This window comes from Falco biarmicus, chromosome 2, assembly GCF_023638135.1.
Source record: "Falco biarmicus isolate bFalBia1 chromosome 2, bFalBia1.pri, whole genome shotgun sequence".
Lineage (NCBI taxonomy): Eukaryota > Metazoa > Chordata > Aves > Falconiformes > Falconidae > Falco > Falco biarmicus.
This window is the reverse complement of record NC_079289.1, coordinates 11,870,961-11,888,080: the sequence shown is the minus strand read 5'-3', so window position 1 is coordinate 11,888,080 and position 17,120 is coordinate 11,870,961. Positions and strand designations below refer to the sequence as shown.

Below are 17,120 nucleotides of genomic sequence, written 5' to 3'. Positions count from 1 at the left end.
ATCCACTGCTTTCCCTTTATCCGTAGAGCCAATCTTTTAATTTCAAAGGGCCGTGAGATTGGCTAAGTGTGGTTTATCCTTGATAAATCCATGCTGGCTTGGGGGTTCAGAGAATGCTTTGGGCAGATGAGGCAACCATTGCCCTGAGCCTTGCCTGTGAGGAAGGAGCACTTCATAGTCCCTATAGTCTTAGATCTGGATGGTGTCTTCCCTCAGGAGTTTGTCTTGGTTCAATCCCGACATGTCAGGGGTGGCCACTCAAGCTGGTGCAAGGGACCTTGCTGTGCAGCTAGTCACCACCTGTGTTATGCAGATCCAGCAGTGGCACATGGTCTTGAGCAATGTCTCCAGGCTTCCTGTGCACCCCCTCCCACAGCCATGACTGCGCCAGCTGCCTTGATCCTGGTTACTGGAGCTGCCTGGGGTCAAGTCCCTGGGAGGCTGGACCCGAGTCCCTTCACTGCCTCGCAGCATTTGCTGCTCAGCAGGAAAACTCCTGTGCTGTCTTTCAGCTCCCAACTGCTACTTGCTTACCTCCTGGATGCTGCTGCGTGCTCCTTCCTCCTGCTCTGCTCTCTGTACAGGGAGTGGAAGCCATTCTGCATTTGTGTGTATATAAAATGTCATTACTAGTAATAGTTATTGATTAAAATCTGATGCAGTCATATAAACTTATCTTCTCTTTAGAATGTCCATAAGCTGGTGTTTGTTGTACATTTGTAATGTTTTTCTATTTCAGTTGGAGGTTTAGCCAAAAGTAGGAGGTTTCTTTCTCTTCTGCATTTTTATGAATAGCCTGCAGGGCTTTTTTTGTGAAAGAAGGTGTAGAATCATAGATGAGTTTTGGTTGGAAGGGACCTTTAAAGGTTCTCTAGTCCAAGCCCCCTGCAATGAGCAGGGACATCAACTAGATCAGGTTGCTCAGAGCCCTGTCCAACCTGACCATGAATGTTTCCAGGCATGGAGCATCAATAATGTCTCCGGGCAACCTGTGCCAGTGTTTCACTACCCTCATAGTAAAAAAAAATTCTTCTTTGTATTTGGTCTGAATCTAAACTAAAAGAGGGTAAAACCGTCACCCCTTGTCCTATCGCAGCAGGCCCTCCTAAAAAGACTGTCCCTGTCTTTCTTATAAGCCTCCTTTAAGTCACAATAATGTCTCCCTGGAGCCTTCTCTTCTCCAGGCTGAACACCCTCAGATTAGCCTTTCCTCACAGGAGAGATGCTCCAGCCCTCTCATCATCTTTGTGGCCCTCCTCTGGACCCACTCCAACATAGCAAACAGTCCCATAGTCTTTGAGTTGAGCTCCTTCTGACTGTGAAACCACAGGATTTTAATTTTTTGCCCCCCTGTTAGTAGTCCCCTACAGATTGCTTTTGCAATTTCAGAGGCAGGCAGTCCCCAGCATCCCTTTTGTGACAGGAGTTATGTAGAAAAACATCAGATTTTTTTCATGACTGGCATGTGTGTCTGTGCTCTCCTTCTGCCGGGAATGTAAGGAATGAATGCTGGAGACTTCGGAAATCAAATCTCCGGGCCAGTGAACTTGAGACACTTGATATCTGTAAGCTGGGCAAGCAATTGCCACTAAAGCTCTGCAGAGATAATGTAGCTTGGAGTAAGATCTTACTGTAACAATTTATGTTTGTTAGGATTTCCAGAAGCTGTAGAACATGGCAGAACTTATGAAGAAAATGTATTCTGTTTATAATCACCAGAGAATTAACGCTGATAATTTTTATTACTGGCTGAGGCTCAAATACTGTCTGTCTTTAGGAAGTCAAGAATGGGAAAACTTGGATGAAGGGAAAAATTGCCTGTAATTTTCATCCTTCAAAGCTCTTAGTAAGGAGGCATATTAAAACAATCTACTTCCAACTGAGGGCAAAATAAATTGAAATGCTGTCTGTTCTGCCTGGAAGTTTTTGGTGTGAAATACAAAAAGATGACTTGCTAGGCACTATGTGGACACAGAAGCTTCATTCATTTAGAGGAATGAACAAATTTTTTGTGTGTGGCAGTAAAGTAATACTTCTAGCCACATGTCTCCTTTTGTATTTTTCCTGCTGCCTAACACTATCAATTTAAAATTGATAAAAGTTTTGAAACTCTTCTTTGTTTAGGTTTTGCATTCTCCACCAGATTAAGTTACGGTGCAAGGTCAGATTGCTTTTGGGAGAAAAAACATCAGCAATGGAGGCTCTGAATTGCATAAAGATCATCCTCATTTAAGATCTTTAACATTTTAATTGAAAATGAATGAAAATTTTGAAATGCCTCTGAATGTGCTTCTTTTTAGAGATCTCTGTGTTAGCAAGTAGAAAATGACTTCTTCAGGATTTCTAGGGTAGGAGAAATACAACTGTGTGGGATGGATTGGCAGTGGTGATGCTCAACAACAGGTCAGGAAGTGAATACCACTGAGTGACCAGAAGGAAAGGAGTAATTGCCCTATAGAAAATAATATGACAGAAATTCAAATATATCAATTTGTTAATTAGTGGATGAAAGCTGCTTTTGTCATAACTTACATTGGTTAAACTGAAAACAGTAAATACTCAGTCATTTAAAAAGCAATTTTCTGTAATGTAATGGACGGTAACTTTTACAGGGCAACCCTCTTGCACTGAAACTGTTTTGTCTGTATTGGATTTGGCAGAAGTGTTAACCAGAGACGACAAGCTTGTTAAATTAGTTCTGTACTGTTAATCAAATATAACCTGCATGTCTACCGAAAGATAAGCTGAACTGTGGTCTTTATTCCATTGACTATATTGACTAGATTATAGTTACCTGTCTTCATTACAGAAGCTTAGATGTTTTACTTAGATGTAGACATAAAACATTAGGTGTCTTAATCTTCAGCTATATCCCATATTGAGTGTCTGAGGTGAGTGTACAGTTCTGAAAGAGACAGGGAAAGTATGCTTGTCTAGGAGCATCCACATACCTTCAGTTTGTGTTTTAATGAAGACGTGAAAGGATCTGTTATGCTGATGCTATTCAAAGTGGGAAGAGCAGATTGTGAGCTTGTTGCTTGGTTTTTCTGCCTTGCCTGGAAATTTTGTCTTCGTGGCTAAAAAGTTAACTTGGAACTTATTAAGCATATTCTTCTATATGCTATACAGTTCATGTAAAAGGCAATCTTTCCCACGGACTGCATGCAGTAATAGTTGTAATGTGTCTTCACTTTGAAGTGATGGCAAGCCCAGCAAGGCTATAGTTCGGGCTCAAAGCACATACGCTATGTTCAGCAAAAGCAGTGCTCAGTGTGCTTGGCCCTGTCTGCCAGAAAAATGAAAAAGAGCCTGGGTCTGTATTCTGGTAGTCATGGACTCAAGGTTCCCTGCCAGGAGAGCTGAGGCTGTCTGCTAAGCGTGAGCTTTTGTGTCAACCATGTGCGTGGTAGGTTTGTCAGTGATGCAGACTGACAGTGCAGACATACCTAATAAAAACAGAATAACCCTTGGATTCTGAATGATTCTGTTTAAAAAAAAAAAAAGTAACCTTACTCATATGTATGGGTATATGCCCACACGTATTCTATTGTCACTTTTTCTAACCTATAAATACTGCTTTGTCTTTCCACACTAATGCTGTTTTGCAAACAATATAGGTACTTTTCAGTAATTGAACTTTTCTATTGGGTGCATAAACCACTGTGATCTTTCAGGCTGTAAAGCGTTGTAGAGTACTTTTATTTATTAATAAAATCACCGAAGTTTTGGAAATTGGCTTTGAAGGGGGGGAGAAAAGTTGTTTTACTGTGAGGACGTAAAATGTAATTGATTTTCCCTCTATTTCCAGGTACTCCCATTGGAAAACAGAATGAAAGACACAACACGCTTCCCAATGGCACTGAACATTGGTATGGGAATAGTCATGACCTTGTATATCTCACTCGCTACTCTAGGGTATCTGCGCTTTGGAGATGAAATCAAAGGCAGCATAACTTTAAACCTGCCACAAGATATATGGTAAGTGCACAGGTGACTTAAAACCAGTAATCTAGAAGGCAAAAATATTGCAAGGGTTGTTCATTGCCTCAGTGCTGTCATACTTATAACTGATAGGTGCTCAAACTGTTAAAAAAAAATTCTGTATATACTGTCTCTGTGGCTTCTTTAGTATGGCTATGATCCTGGCCAGCAATTTCTTGCATATTAAATGGAATTGCATATGGAAACGGATCGATGATCTTTATAGTAAAATAGCTCTGGCAGGCGGTAGTGCCAGGTGTATTGAAGGAAGTAATATGTGGTTTCCATATTGCATATTGCAGTTCTGAAACCAGCTAGTTTTATATTGGATATAGTGGCCTTTTTTAGTGGAATCACTGAGTTTAGCAGGTAAACAACTAGAATAGAAGACATCAAAGCTGAATAGATTTGTGGTTCAGATGCAAGTCCATGGATAATGTATAATAATGGCTTCCTATCAGAAAAATGAAACTTGTGCTTGCCAGTGTCTCAGGGATATTATAATTTTGATTTAGCTTTTCTTTTTAATGCTATGGGAGCTCCACATATCACATGCTGAAGAAACACTGAAGGCTATTTCAACTGGTGCATTGTTAGTTCTGTATCTGTCTATGGATGGATATATACTGTAACTATTAATTTAACTTCAATTTGTTCAGTACCTTTGTGTCTGATGGGCCTAAAACTAGGTATATCAACAGTGCAGAAGTGTAAAAGCTGAGAAGTATTTTCATGTTTTCAGTCTGATCAAGTGATGCCTTGCAGCTTATACGCTCACATCTACTTATTTGATGTCTCTTGTGGTACCATATTGAAGTAGTGAAATCTCAAATTATGTGAAACAAATTGCTTTGCTAAGCTGAATTTTGATTCCTTTTGTTATTCTTTGAAACAAAAGTAGAACACATTTGGAGAATGTTCTTAATCTTCAAGTGATACTTTTTCACTCTTCATTTTCATTCCTTGGAGTCAGTGTGAGCTGTGCATTTTTCATATTATTAAAAAGGAGTTTTGTTTAATTGCCTGACTGATCCCAATGATAAATTCATGCAAGTATAATAAAATGTGCCTTGAAGGATGAGTGGTTCTTTTTTGGTTGCTAGAATTTTCATGTATCTGTTGTTGCTTGTTTGCATGTTTTGTTTTTGTATTGCTATCCTAAAAACTGAAATTTGGGCATCAATTTTTTGCCTATTTTGTGTGTTTTGGTGGGTTTTTTTTTGGTGGTGGTGGTTTTGGTGTTGTGTTTCCCTGTTTTTCTGTTTTTGGGGGCATATTGCTCATGATACGTTATTTATATCCTTTCATTGTACATATACACACATTAATAACACCCAGAAGTCTTCAAACATTTACTACATCCATTATGTCTGTATGATGCATCTGAAAGGGAAAATACTTCTATTTGTAGCATTACATGGTAGTGCTCATTGTTGATATGATTAGTGAAAGGTTTGTTTTAAATGGTGGCTCTGGGTTTATTTGTGCCCTAAGAGAAGCGATCTTAAAAAAAGGCGTGAGAGGAATGTGGAATAAGAGAGGGCCGCTACTCAGATGCTTTTTCTTGTGCTCGTGCAAGCAACAGAATGAATTTCATTCTGCTGTAATATTCTGCTTTATTCTACAGGCCTGCTGTCTAACAGGGCTATTCAAATGAGAGTTTTCAAATAGCTATTGGCTACAGTGCAGATGTGGTGATAAGATGATATTTATCCTGATGGCTTTACAGGCCTAATGCAAAGAAAGAGATAATAAAAGAGGTGGAAACTGGTGCTCTGTAAGTTGTGGAATCAGCATTATAAGTTTAATAACCTCAGAGCTACTCAGGGCACATATGTAGAGGTAAGTCATCTGTTTTTGTCTTACCCTGGATAGTACCCCAGAGCACCAAACAAAATTAGGAGAAGCAGGTCAGTGGTTGTGTTGTACAATGTTGTTGCTGTGCAGTACTGTAGGTCTACCTGATACAGCACTGATGAGCAAATGTGTGCAATTAACTGTGCTAGCAAAACAAATTTCCAGTGAACCATATGACAATATCTTGTTATTTGGTCCTCACGTAAAAAGCCGTTAAGTGGTCAGATTGAACTAGAGAAACGCAAGGAGCAGATGAGTTTTTTAAGGAAGTGGTCATGTGAAAGAGCCTGGAGCATAGCTAAGCAGTGAAACTTGGCTTATGTGTTTAATTCCAGCTGGACAATTCCTGTCTTAAGAATAAGCCTTTCCTGATAAAAAAAAAAAACAAACTAAACCTAAAATTCTGCTGCTTTCTGAGTTGTGTTTGATGTTCTTGTAGATGAATTGACCAGAAAGCAGACGCAGGCCCTAGAACAGTTAAGTCCTTAAGTTTAATTTAGATAGACAATTGCTCATATTCCTAAAAACATTCTGCTAGATTGGAGGTCTTGGAGAAGAGACTTGTTGCAGTTCTAGTTTAGGTCGTGTTTTGAAGTACAAATTGTCACTCAGCGTAATATATTAATTAGAATGTGTTGAAAATGGACTTAATGAAAAGAGAGTAGTTTTCAGCTTGATTTTGCTGATCTGTTACAACATCTTTTTTCTGGAATCAAAGAAATTCTGTTTTATGGCATTACATATTTTTTTCTTTCTTTATATGCAGTTATGTTTAGCTGTTTGGAATATCTTAGTAATTGTTTTTTGTATCCTCAGAAGTATACAGGGTACCTAGGGGATGGATGTTTTTGCTCAGTTTGTTGCTGACTGAGGAGAGGACACAGAGGCACAGTGTGTTGTTTACCCGATTTATCCATGATCGTGAGGTACTTCCTGACTGAAGCCAAGGAGGAGCACTGTTTGCCTAAATCAGTACATATTTATAGTAAAAAAAGTGCATAATTGTTGTCATGTGACCATCAATTTGAACCAAGTCCTGCAGCATCTGCAAATATAGATTATGGGAAATATAGATTATGGGACATTTAGTAGTGTCCTTGGTTGGGGTCTCATAGAATCATAGAATGGTTTGGGTTGGAGAGGTCCTTCGAAGATCATCTGTTCCAACCCACCCTGCAGTGGGCAGGGACATCTTTCACTAGTCCAGGTTGCTCAGAGCCCCATCCAACTTGATCTTGAAGGCTTCTTGTGATGGGGCATCCACAGTTTCTCTGGGCAACGCTGTGCCAATGTCTCAACACCCTCAGCATAAAATATTTCTTCTTTGTCTTTGGTTGGGGTCTTATTTTCTTGAGGCTGAAGGTTCTTTCCACCATTTGTTCTTTTTTAAGATGTGACAGTCTGTGCAACAATTCCCTTACTGTGAATCCCAAACATTAACTACTGTACTAATATTGTAGCACATTAAAATTCAAGATGATGTTACATGGCACTAGTTCAGGTGGAAGCTTAGCATAATTAATGCCCTATTTGGCCTAGCTGTATTGATATGCATATTTTGTTATACTAGTTTCCAATTTTTTTCCTTTGAAAGAGACACAACATCATCTAAAATGTAGAACTGAAAGAGAGGCAGATTTTTTTTTCTTCTTTTAGCACATATGAATGATTTAGAATTTTTTTAAAAAGGTAGCCTAGGGAGCCATCCTTGTCTGATTGAAATACAGTATTAAATTACTATTAAAATCAGTTTGATAATATAAGCAATTGTTTCTTAACGTGAAAAATTTGAATCCTTATAGACCTTGAAAAATAGTTACTGTAATGGAGATGCTTACTTTGAACCACTGTGTATTTAAAGCTTTGAATCCTGCTTTTGAATATCTTTTAAAAATTGTTTTTGTAAAGGTTTGGGGTGATCTGAAGCCTGAGGATTACAGGCAAATTGTGGGTAGCTGGTCAGTTTTTGTTAACCAGCTAAAATCCATCTAAGCTTCCAGAATAAGGACAGTGATGCAGAGCTGATAGAAAAGTGACTCTTTCGCTCTCCATTTCTAAAAGCTACTCAAAAATCAGTGTGTTACAAAAGCAGTGGCTTCTAAACTAGCTACACCATTATGTCACCATGTATGGTGATGTAATAGTTTTTCTGTCCCTTTTGAATATGCCTTTGGAGCTTTATTGAGTTATGTATAGTGATGGTCAAACCTTTGATGCAATTAATTTAGGACCAGTTAGTCAAAATGTATTTTTACTTAAAGTGTATTTTTCTTTTTTCCCCATATATATGCTTCTAATTCCTTCTGTATATTTGTCCAGCTAATAAAAGAGCTGATTTGTTTGTTAGCAGTCTTTCAGTATCATAAAAAATGGAAAGCTTGATGAACTGGCTTGCAGTTGTGGACTGAGAAGCACATAAAACTCAAGTTCATCAGCTGTATTCCTCTGTTCAAAACCACTCAAGCGTACCAAACCCGTTACTGACTGTGTGTTCAACACTTCCTTGAAAATGCTGAAGAAAGGATGATTGAGGCATCTTGTTGTGGTGGGAAAGAGCTGAGCTGTATGGATACAAATTTTGCCATGCCGTGCCATTTGGCCACAGGACAAGGGGCTAAAAGCAGCACTGGCTGGATTTTATTTGCTAATACAGATACAGGCTGTGATACTCAAAGGGAGAATTCTTTGAGTGACCCCTGCTAGGCTCTCAGAGATAGAGAGACAAAGGTCCAGTTTGTTCTTATCTTACTTTTGCTGCTGTTTTTTTCTTTTCTTACTGTTGCAAGTTGCTTTTGCTTTCTGGTTGGAGTTGAACCTCTTTCTGAAGAACTGAAGCAGAAAAGGGTATTTGAGGCTTTGGTCCGCTTGGCGTTGTCTTCTGTTATCTTGGGTTGTTTATGAGAGATACTTCCTCTCTCATTTCTGAACACACAACACCCCATGGCAAGTGAACTGAATCCTTACCCAAAAGGTTTGATGCTGTTTTTAGTTGCGTTCTTAGAAAATCATACCAAGAGGCTCATAACTTCTGTCAGTTGACTGTAAGCAGACCTATGACAAATGCTTGTAGTTTATGCAGCATGGATTAAAAATGCATCTCAATTTAACTGTTAGTGGCATGGATAATTCTTTGTCACTTGTTTATTCAGCCAGAAGTAACAATGGTAAGAGTGTCCGCGCTTAACATTTTTTTTGGAAGATTTACTCTAGTTTCTTGAGAACTTAACAAAAATTTTCAAACTCATTTCTCTGAGACCTTCTCTTGTAGTAGACCTGCAGATGTTTTGTTTACAAAAAGGTGTAGGAAAACCTTCTAAACGGATCATGAAGGAAAAGACAATAACACTACAACCATATACAACATATGTCACTGTGTTAAGTGAGATAAGAGCATGAGCATGATATTGAAAAAAAGAATCTTGGGAGAAGAAATAGTATTTGTTACCGAGAATATGGCAAGATAGTGCCAATATATGGGTTATTTTCCAACATATATAAGGAAGCAAAATGCACAAGTCCATGCAAAATTGTATTGAAGTTAGGTTGCCAACCCATTCAGACTTTTTTTTAATTTTTAAAGTATTTTCTGTATTATACACTTGAGCCTCACCTCAGGTACTTTTATTATATTTCTTCCTGAGGTACAGTTTATATGAGGGTAGATGTGAACATTTTTCTTTGATTATTTTTTTGTTCTTTCACATTTGGTATGATACTTTTTTTTCTGATAGATACTAATAATCTTTTCCTTTACTCTTATGATAAAGTTTTCTCATTCTGCACAGATCCGAAAAAAAAATGCACAAAGACTAAAGCTGGATGATCTGATGTCAGTTAATATTTTTGGAATAATAAAGGGTATTTTGAACCAATTTAGGCAGAAAGATGGTAAATGTAGCAGAGTTTTATATTATAGGGAAACTGTCCACTGTGTTGCATTTTGGGAAAATTTTTATCTATTTTTGGTGACATGCAGGGGTGCAAGAACACTAGGATGGAAAGAGATTAATAATGAGAATAGAAATACTTCCCTCTTCTTAAAATGCAGCTTGTGCCTTTTACCAGTCTGTGTAGAGATAATTTTGCTTTTTGTGTAACTAAATTCATGGAGTGGTGCAAGACACAGCAGCTTGTCTTTGTCTGGCACAGAATTTAAAACCATCCCAGAGTAAATTTTCAACAAAATACACAATGTTCTAAAAAATTCTCTTGATCCATAAAACGTTTGTCTAGTTAGAGCAGCTCTAGTTCTGTGTGTTAGGAAGGACATCCCTGCATCTGAATGAACTCTTTTCTACACATGCATACATTCCTTTTCCAGTTTCTTTTTCTTAGTAACATATCCCACCAATCCACTGCTGGTATAAGATTGGCACATTTGGGAGCTGTAGAACTTGGTGCTCCTTTGTGTTGCTATGATCCCTACGAAATACTCTGACATGGGACAGTAATTTAATGGTGTTCTGTACCTAGTGGTTTTGAAGAGAGGGGTGTGGACAGCAAGCATATTTGGTTATAGATATTTTCTAGCCTTAGAAGGTACTCCTTGTAATTATAGTAAACAGTATTTCCTGAGATGCCCGTTTCCCAGTGTGAAAAAGTCTTTTTAGGAACACTGTGAATATGCAGAAATCTGGAGGCTATTGACATTGGTCTTTAAAACATCCGGTGTTTACTGCCACTGTGACAGGTTTATCAATGTACAGATTATATTTGATGTGAATTTGGAGTTTTCTTTTCCCAAACAATTGCTGTCTGTTTAACTTGTTCTTTTAAAAGTTTATTCATTTATGATTGCTGTCTGATGAATTTGTTCTTTTTAAAGTTTATTCATTGATGACTGCATGATGTTGGAGTGGTTTGGGTTGGTTGGGGTTTTTTGTCCATATTTTGATAGTCAGCTTATCTTCTGCAATTTCATAGGCAGTTATAAGTTGCAAGCAGGTAATGTTTTCTTTTTGTTTGCTGGGGGAAAATATATATTTTATGTATATATAGCTTTAGTGCCATTAGCAAGCTAATTTTTTTATGAAGAGTTTGCAACTTACAGGAATGTGTGTGAATGTTTTCAACAGGTTGTACCAGCTTGTAAAAATTCTGTACTCCTTTGGGATTTTTGTGACCTATTCAATTCAGTACTACGTCCCTGCAGAGATTCTTATTCCAGCTGTCACCTCCAAAGTGGAGCAGAAGTGGAAGTTACTCAGTGACCTTGTGGTGAGAGCACTATTAGTCTGCTCAACCTGTAAGTATGTGCAGAATATTCATAAAAAACCTGGCTATTACACATTTTTGCATCCTGCTTATTTAAGTACATGTTTTGTTACTTAGTTTTCCAGTGCTAGTAAACCTGAAATTTTGTTTCGATGATTCAGTACGTTTTGACTTCTATGAACAAGTAAATCTAATGTTGTATTTGTGTTCTAATCACACTTTTTTTAGTAGGTGTGACCAATTCTTTGACAGCCATATCTTTTGCCAATAATACTCTAAAGCTTCCAACTTAAAAACTTTTATTCTAAGAAAATTTTCAAGTAATGGATACACATTGCTCTTTCATGTCACTTTTCTCTATGTGATCTGCAGTACATGGTGCTTATGGAGAAATCGTTCTTCTGTTGTGTTGGTCTGAGGATTAAGCCTAAGGTGTGCTGTTCTGTATCCATAAAATACCACTGGCAAACATGGATGCCTGGTCATAGAGTTCTTGGAGGGCCACTTTAGGTGATAGTGCTCCAGATTAATTTTGTGTCTCTGCCCTCACTGCCTGTTACTCCTGCTGTTTTTCTCACTTGTCCCTTACTCTTCCCATGCCTCCTACCATGTCCTTGCTTTTCTCACAGCTAGTTGATATCATAGATACTAGCGGGAATCAGCAGTGCTTATAGAGCAGTGAGCATGGTCTCACCTAGGAATTGAAACTCCTGAAGATAACAAACTCAGGAGGTGGTTTAGGTTTGACTTCACAGCTCCTATCTAAAGTTCTGGATAACATAGGAGACTTTCCTCAAAGATGTTATAAAAAATTGTTTCTAGTACAAAGCTGGCTTCTTGACTCCACCATTTCTACTGAAATGAGCTGTTTACCTTAAAAAGAATCAAAACCACCAATCAAGTGAAAAAAAAAACATCTTGTTTTTTAGGGGGGAAAGTATTGATGAAAGAGAAGAGTTTATTTTGTTGGCTCTGTTTTAGTGAATGCTGACCAGTGACTAATTTGCCAGACAGCAGCTAATAATTGTTTGTTGTCAAAGAAAATTTGAAAATCCAGTGAGACCTTAAGGTCAAACCTGTTAAGAAACAATTTATTGTTGGTGCAGGTTAATTACTGCAGTAAGCAAAGGGAAGTGCCAGTGATCTGATAACTTGCTGCTCTGAAAATATATCTGCTATGTGAAATTAAATGAAAAAGCTTTCCTGAATAATGAAGTGCAAATCTCTTGAGGCATCGTATAGCCCATGTTCTACTTCAGATGTTTATGGTACATAGCAAATCTGTTAAGATTTTAAGATTGAGGATAGATGAATAGCTCTTGTAATACCTGAGACACAGCTAGATGAAAATGCTTCAAGCTCCAAAATGCTTTTTAGTGTCTCTCCAGGACCCCAGTAAACCCTCCAGTCTTAACCAGATCTTGGTGTCATAAGGCCCTCAACTTCCACTCATTCTCTTTATGTGCCCCTTGTAACCTGCCCCGGTAATGATACCACAATAGAATTGAAAAGCTAAAATTCTTGTAGATCCAAACTGTTGTTACAGCTGAAGGTTTCGGGAATTTGTAGGTGAAAGATGTTTTCAGAGCTGTGTCTGATGAGAATAGCCTGTGGTGAGTAGGTTTAAAAGTACATTTCCCTGTTTGACTTGGGAAAATTATAAATTACTCTGTTTATAGTAGGATGTAGTCTAGTATAATCTATTGGGTATAATTAACTACATTTGGGTGAATTGGGACAGAAGAAATCTAATCCAGCACAGATTGTGGTGGCTGTCTTTCAGAGGTATGTTGACATGTATTCTGTTTTCATGCAATTGCACATTGTGATTTTTTTCCTGTTTTAAAAAAAAATTATAAAACAGCAGCTAATGGTCTTTCTGAAGGCATAATAAATACTTTTAAATGATTCAGTATAAAGTCAATGCTATAGCTTTATTTCTTTTTAGAAATTGTGTATAGTAAAATTGGACCTGGTTTTTGCCATTGAAACTTATTTGTCATGCAGATCTCTAGAATGGATCTGCTGAAGTGTTAGAGGTGTTACTGGGATATTTGCGAGTATTAAATTGTTTGCTGCAATATACAGAAAAGTGAAATTAAAAGTTTACTCTTAAATGTTTGATATTTGCCAGGCTGTTGTGTGATATGTTGTATTTACCCTAGTTGTCAGTGGTTCCTACAAATTGTATGCATGCAGCATCTATAATACTTTTTCACCAACAACTGTGTGTGTAAGCTCCCAGGCTTACACTCATGTTGTTTGTCATTTTTCATTGAAACAGTGGTTATAAACAGAATTGATTTAAATAATGCTTCCCTTTTACAAAGTGCAGAACATGGTTCCTAAAATGATTCAAAAATGTTTCTTGAATAGAAAAATTCCAAACCCTTTTAAATAGAGTTTTAAAAATGAAATGGTGTTGATATAAGTGACAGAGTATGTTGTAATGTCTGGACCATTCAGAGGTCATAAACTGATTAAAGGGACTCCTCTTGCTTGAAAATAATTCTCTGGAAGGAGAACCTTCAGCTGTGTTGCTAATAATGCATTAGCTTTTAAAGAGAAGATTTGAAAAATCAGTTATTACTGGTTTTGGGGCCTTTTGCATTACTCAAAAATCAGGTCATTGTTTTATTGTTGCAATATATCAGAAACTTTGCTGGTAAAAAGCATACCCTGGAGTGGTTTTGATGGTATTTTTTTATTTGTTGGTTTGTTTTTATCTGGTAAAGTTTGCTTTAAGTAAGGATTTGACAAATGACTGGAGATGTAACATGCATCCAAAAAACCTGTATGCGTTCCTTAGATTTTTTTCATTATTTACTTGCTCACTTTTGGGGACTTTGCATTGCAGGAGGGTGATCAAGTATATTATGTGTTTTTAGATTTAAGTGTTTACATCCTTTGCTACTGTTTCACAAAAGAGATATTATCTGAAACATACTATGGAAAATATACTTCACGCCTAATGTCACCAGTCCAAGCCTTCAAGCTTGGGGCAGGGGAGAAGAATACCCAGCTGTTGGGAAGTGCATGGCTTGGCTGGATGGTTGTCACTCTGGGAGTGAGTCTTGGCTCACTGGGCCATTCACAAGGAGCAGTGAAATCACATGGACTCTTTTTCAAGACAGAGTTGGTAGTTAAAGCGGTTGAAAAGCTTGTTTCTTACCATATTGGAAAGGAAGTTACAAATAGATACAAGAACAAGGCTCGCAGTAGCTATCTAAAATTTCACATCTGTTCTTAGAAACTTTTTCATGGAATCACAGAACAGTCAGGGTTGGAAGGGACCTCTGGAGATCATCTTGTGCAACCCCTGCTAAAGCAGGGTCACCCGGAGCAGGCTGCACAGGATCACATCCAGGCAGGTTTTGCATGTCTCCAGAGGAGACTCTATAATGTCTCTGGGCAGCCTGTGCCAGGGCTCTTTCATCCTCAAGGGAAAGAAGTTCTTCCTTGTATTCAAATGGAACTTCCTATGTTTCGGTTTGTGCCCATTGCCCCTTGTCCTGTCGCTGGGCTCCACTGAAAAGAGCCTGGCCCTGTCCTCCTGACACTCGCCCTTAAGGTATTTGCAGACATCGATGAGATCCCCTCTCAGCCATCTCTTCTCCAGGCTGAACAGCCCCAGCTCCCTCAGCCTTCCCTCATCAGGGAGATGCTCCAGTCCCCTCATCATCTCTGTAGGACCCTGCTGGCCCCTCCCCAGTAGCTCCCAGTCTCTGTGGAGCTGGGGAGCCCAGCACTGGCCCCAGCACTCCAGGTGCGGCCCCACCAGGGCAGAGCAGAGGGGGAGGACCCCCTCCCTCGACCTGCTGGCCACCACGCTCCTCCTGGTGCCCCCCAGGGTCCCACTGGCCCCATGGCCACAGGGCACACCGCTGGCCCACGGGCACCTTGCTGCCCACCAGCACTCCCGGGCCCTTCCCCGCAGAGCTGCCCCCCAGCAGGTCACCCCCAGCCCCTGCTGGTGCCTGGGGCTATCCCTCCCCAGGGGCAGGACCCTGCTCTGGCCTTTGCTGAAGGTCACTCGGTCCCTCTCCGCCAGCTCTCCGGCCTGCCCAGGCCTCGCTGGATGGCAGCGCAGCCCCTGGGGCACCAGCCGCCCCTCCCAGTGGGGTGTCACCAGCACACGTGCCGAGGGGACACTGTCCCCTCATCCAGGTCACTGATGAATAAGTGGAACAAGGACCGGACCCAGCGCTGACCCCTGGGCACACGGCGAGCTCCCAGCCCCCAGCTCGGCCCCGCAGCACCGACCCCAGCCCCCGAGCTCTGCCGTCCGGGCAGCTCTCAGCCCCCCACTGCTCCCCTGACCCCTGGCCCGAGCCTGCCTGGGGTGCTGTGGGAGACGGTGCCAAAAGCCGGGTGGAGGTCAAGGTGGACACATCCACCGTGCTCCCCTCACCTCCCTGGCCGGTCATCCCATCGTAGAAGACAATCAGGTTGGTCAGGCATGATTTCCCATTGGTGAAACCATGATGACTGCTCCAGATGACCTTCTTTTCCTCCACATGCTTCCAGATGACCTCCAGGATGAGCTATTCCATCACCTTTCCAGGGATGGGGGTGAGGCTGACCGGCCTGTAGTTTCCTGGCTCCTCCTCCTCACCCTTTTTGAACTCTGGAGTGACATTGGCTTTCTTCTAGTCCTTAGGCACCTCTCCTGTCCTCCTTGACCTTCCAAAGATGATGGAGGGTGGCTTGGCAATAACATCTGCCAGCTCCCTCAGGAGCACATCCTATCAGGGCCCATGGATTTGTGGGTGTCAGGTTTGCTTAAGTGATCTCTAACGTGATCCTCCTTGACCAAGGGAAAGTCTTCCTTTCTGCAGACTTTCCCTTTTGCCTCCAGGGTCTGGGAAACCTCAGGGTCGGCCTGGGCAGTGAAGCCTGAAGCAAACAAGGCATTCAGTAACTCTGCCTTCTCAGTGTCCTTTGTTACCAGGGCACCCACCTCATTCAGCAGTGGGCCCATGTTTTCCCTAATCATCCTTGTACTTCTGTCCTTTCAGGACTCTTGACATGCTATTATTCAAGGTAAAGTCAAATACCAAGTAGTATTTCTGCTGGGAGAGTGCTAGACTTGCAAAAGCTTGTTTTTCCTTTGGTTGTAACTCCTTGTTTGTACTTTTTGAACCAGGAGACAGTGAGTGCAAATGACTCAACAGAGCTTATTTCCTAATACTTTTCTCCCTTCTTCCGTTTTAGGTTGGTGTTAAAATAGCATCTTAGCATTGCATAGGTAAAAATACAAGTCAGACACTTTTGAATTTTAAGAAAAAAGAGGGAGAGTGGGAGTTTCCACTTTATTTGATATTGAACACTTAGTTCATTTGTAAGAGACATCCATCTCTTCATCTTTGGTTGGATTTCACGGTGTTTGGTGTAGCATGTTGGAAGATCACACTGTACTTCAGAAATCACAACACTAAGCTGTTTTACAAACTCAGATGAACACCGTGTGCACTGACTGGAGAGATGAGCTAGGCTTGTGTTGGAAGTTCAGACTAGAGCTGGAGACAGAGTTTGGTAATTGTTGAAAGCAGGTGGGAGCTAGTCTTGTAGCTGGCTAGGCAGAAATATAATTGAAAGCATCACTGTGGTGGGCAAAGTTGGAAATTAACAACACATACAAACAGAAGGAATAGGATGAGAGCCACCATAGGATGTTGAAAGCACTGAGAACACATGAAGGTCGTGCTTGAAGTTCATCACTACAGACCTCTATACGTGAGTGTAAAGATCTCCAGATCAACAGCAGCTGCTGGTGTTGCAGCCTCTGCCTGATGACTTGCCATCTTTGTCCTTTGGTGGGTCAGTTCAGCTTGTTGTAATATGTAAGAGGACAGGAAATCTCTCTGATTGTGCCCAGATAGGACAACCACATCCTTACAGTTTCAGTAGGTTCTGTTACTGTTGCGTATGCATTTTTGTTGAAGTGGGTTTTTTTTTATATGAAGTTTATTTTTCTAACAGATTTAACTTTGTGTTTGTGGCATTTGATTGTCAGATAACTGCAGTGCTTGGAAATATTTGTCAAGGTGTTGGTTTTTTTTTAATGT

General features: G+C 40.1%; 1 protein-coding gene across 7 annotated transcripts in view; it reads left to right on the top strand.

Moving 5' to 3' along the window:
* The window catches only part of SLC36A4 (solute carrier family 36 member 4), a 112,719-nt gene that overhangs the window by 43,691 nt on the left and 51,908 nt on the right, over positions 1-17,120 (top strand). For all 7 annotated transcript variants that reach the window (XR_008820134.1, XR_008820133.1, XM_056328065.1 and 4 more), the window contains 2 exons: positions 3,809-3,978; positions 10,914-11,083. Coding sequence is in view for 5 of the 7 variants with exons in the window: in XM_056328065.1 (XP_056184040.1) it covers positions 3,809-3,978; positions 10,914-11,083 (340 nt within the window). In the remaining 2 variants the exon portion in view is untranslated. The remainder of the gene's footprint in view (positions 1-3,808; positions 3,979-10,913; positions 11,084-17,120) is intronic.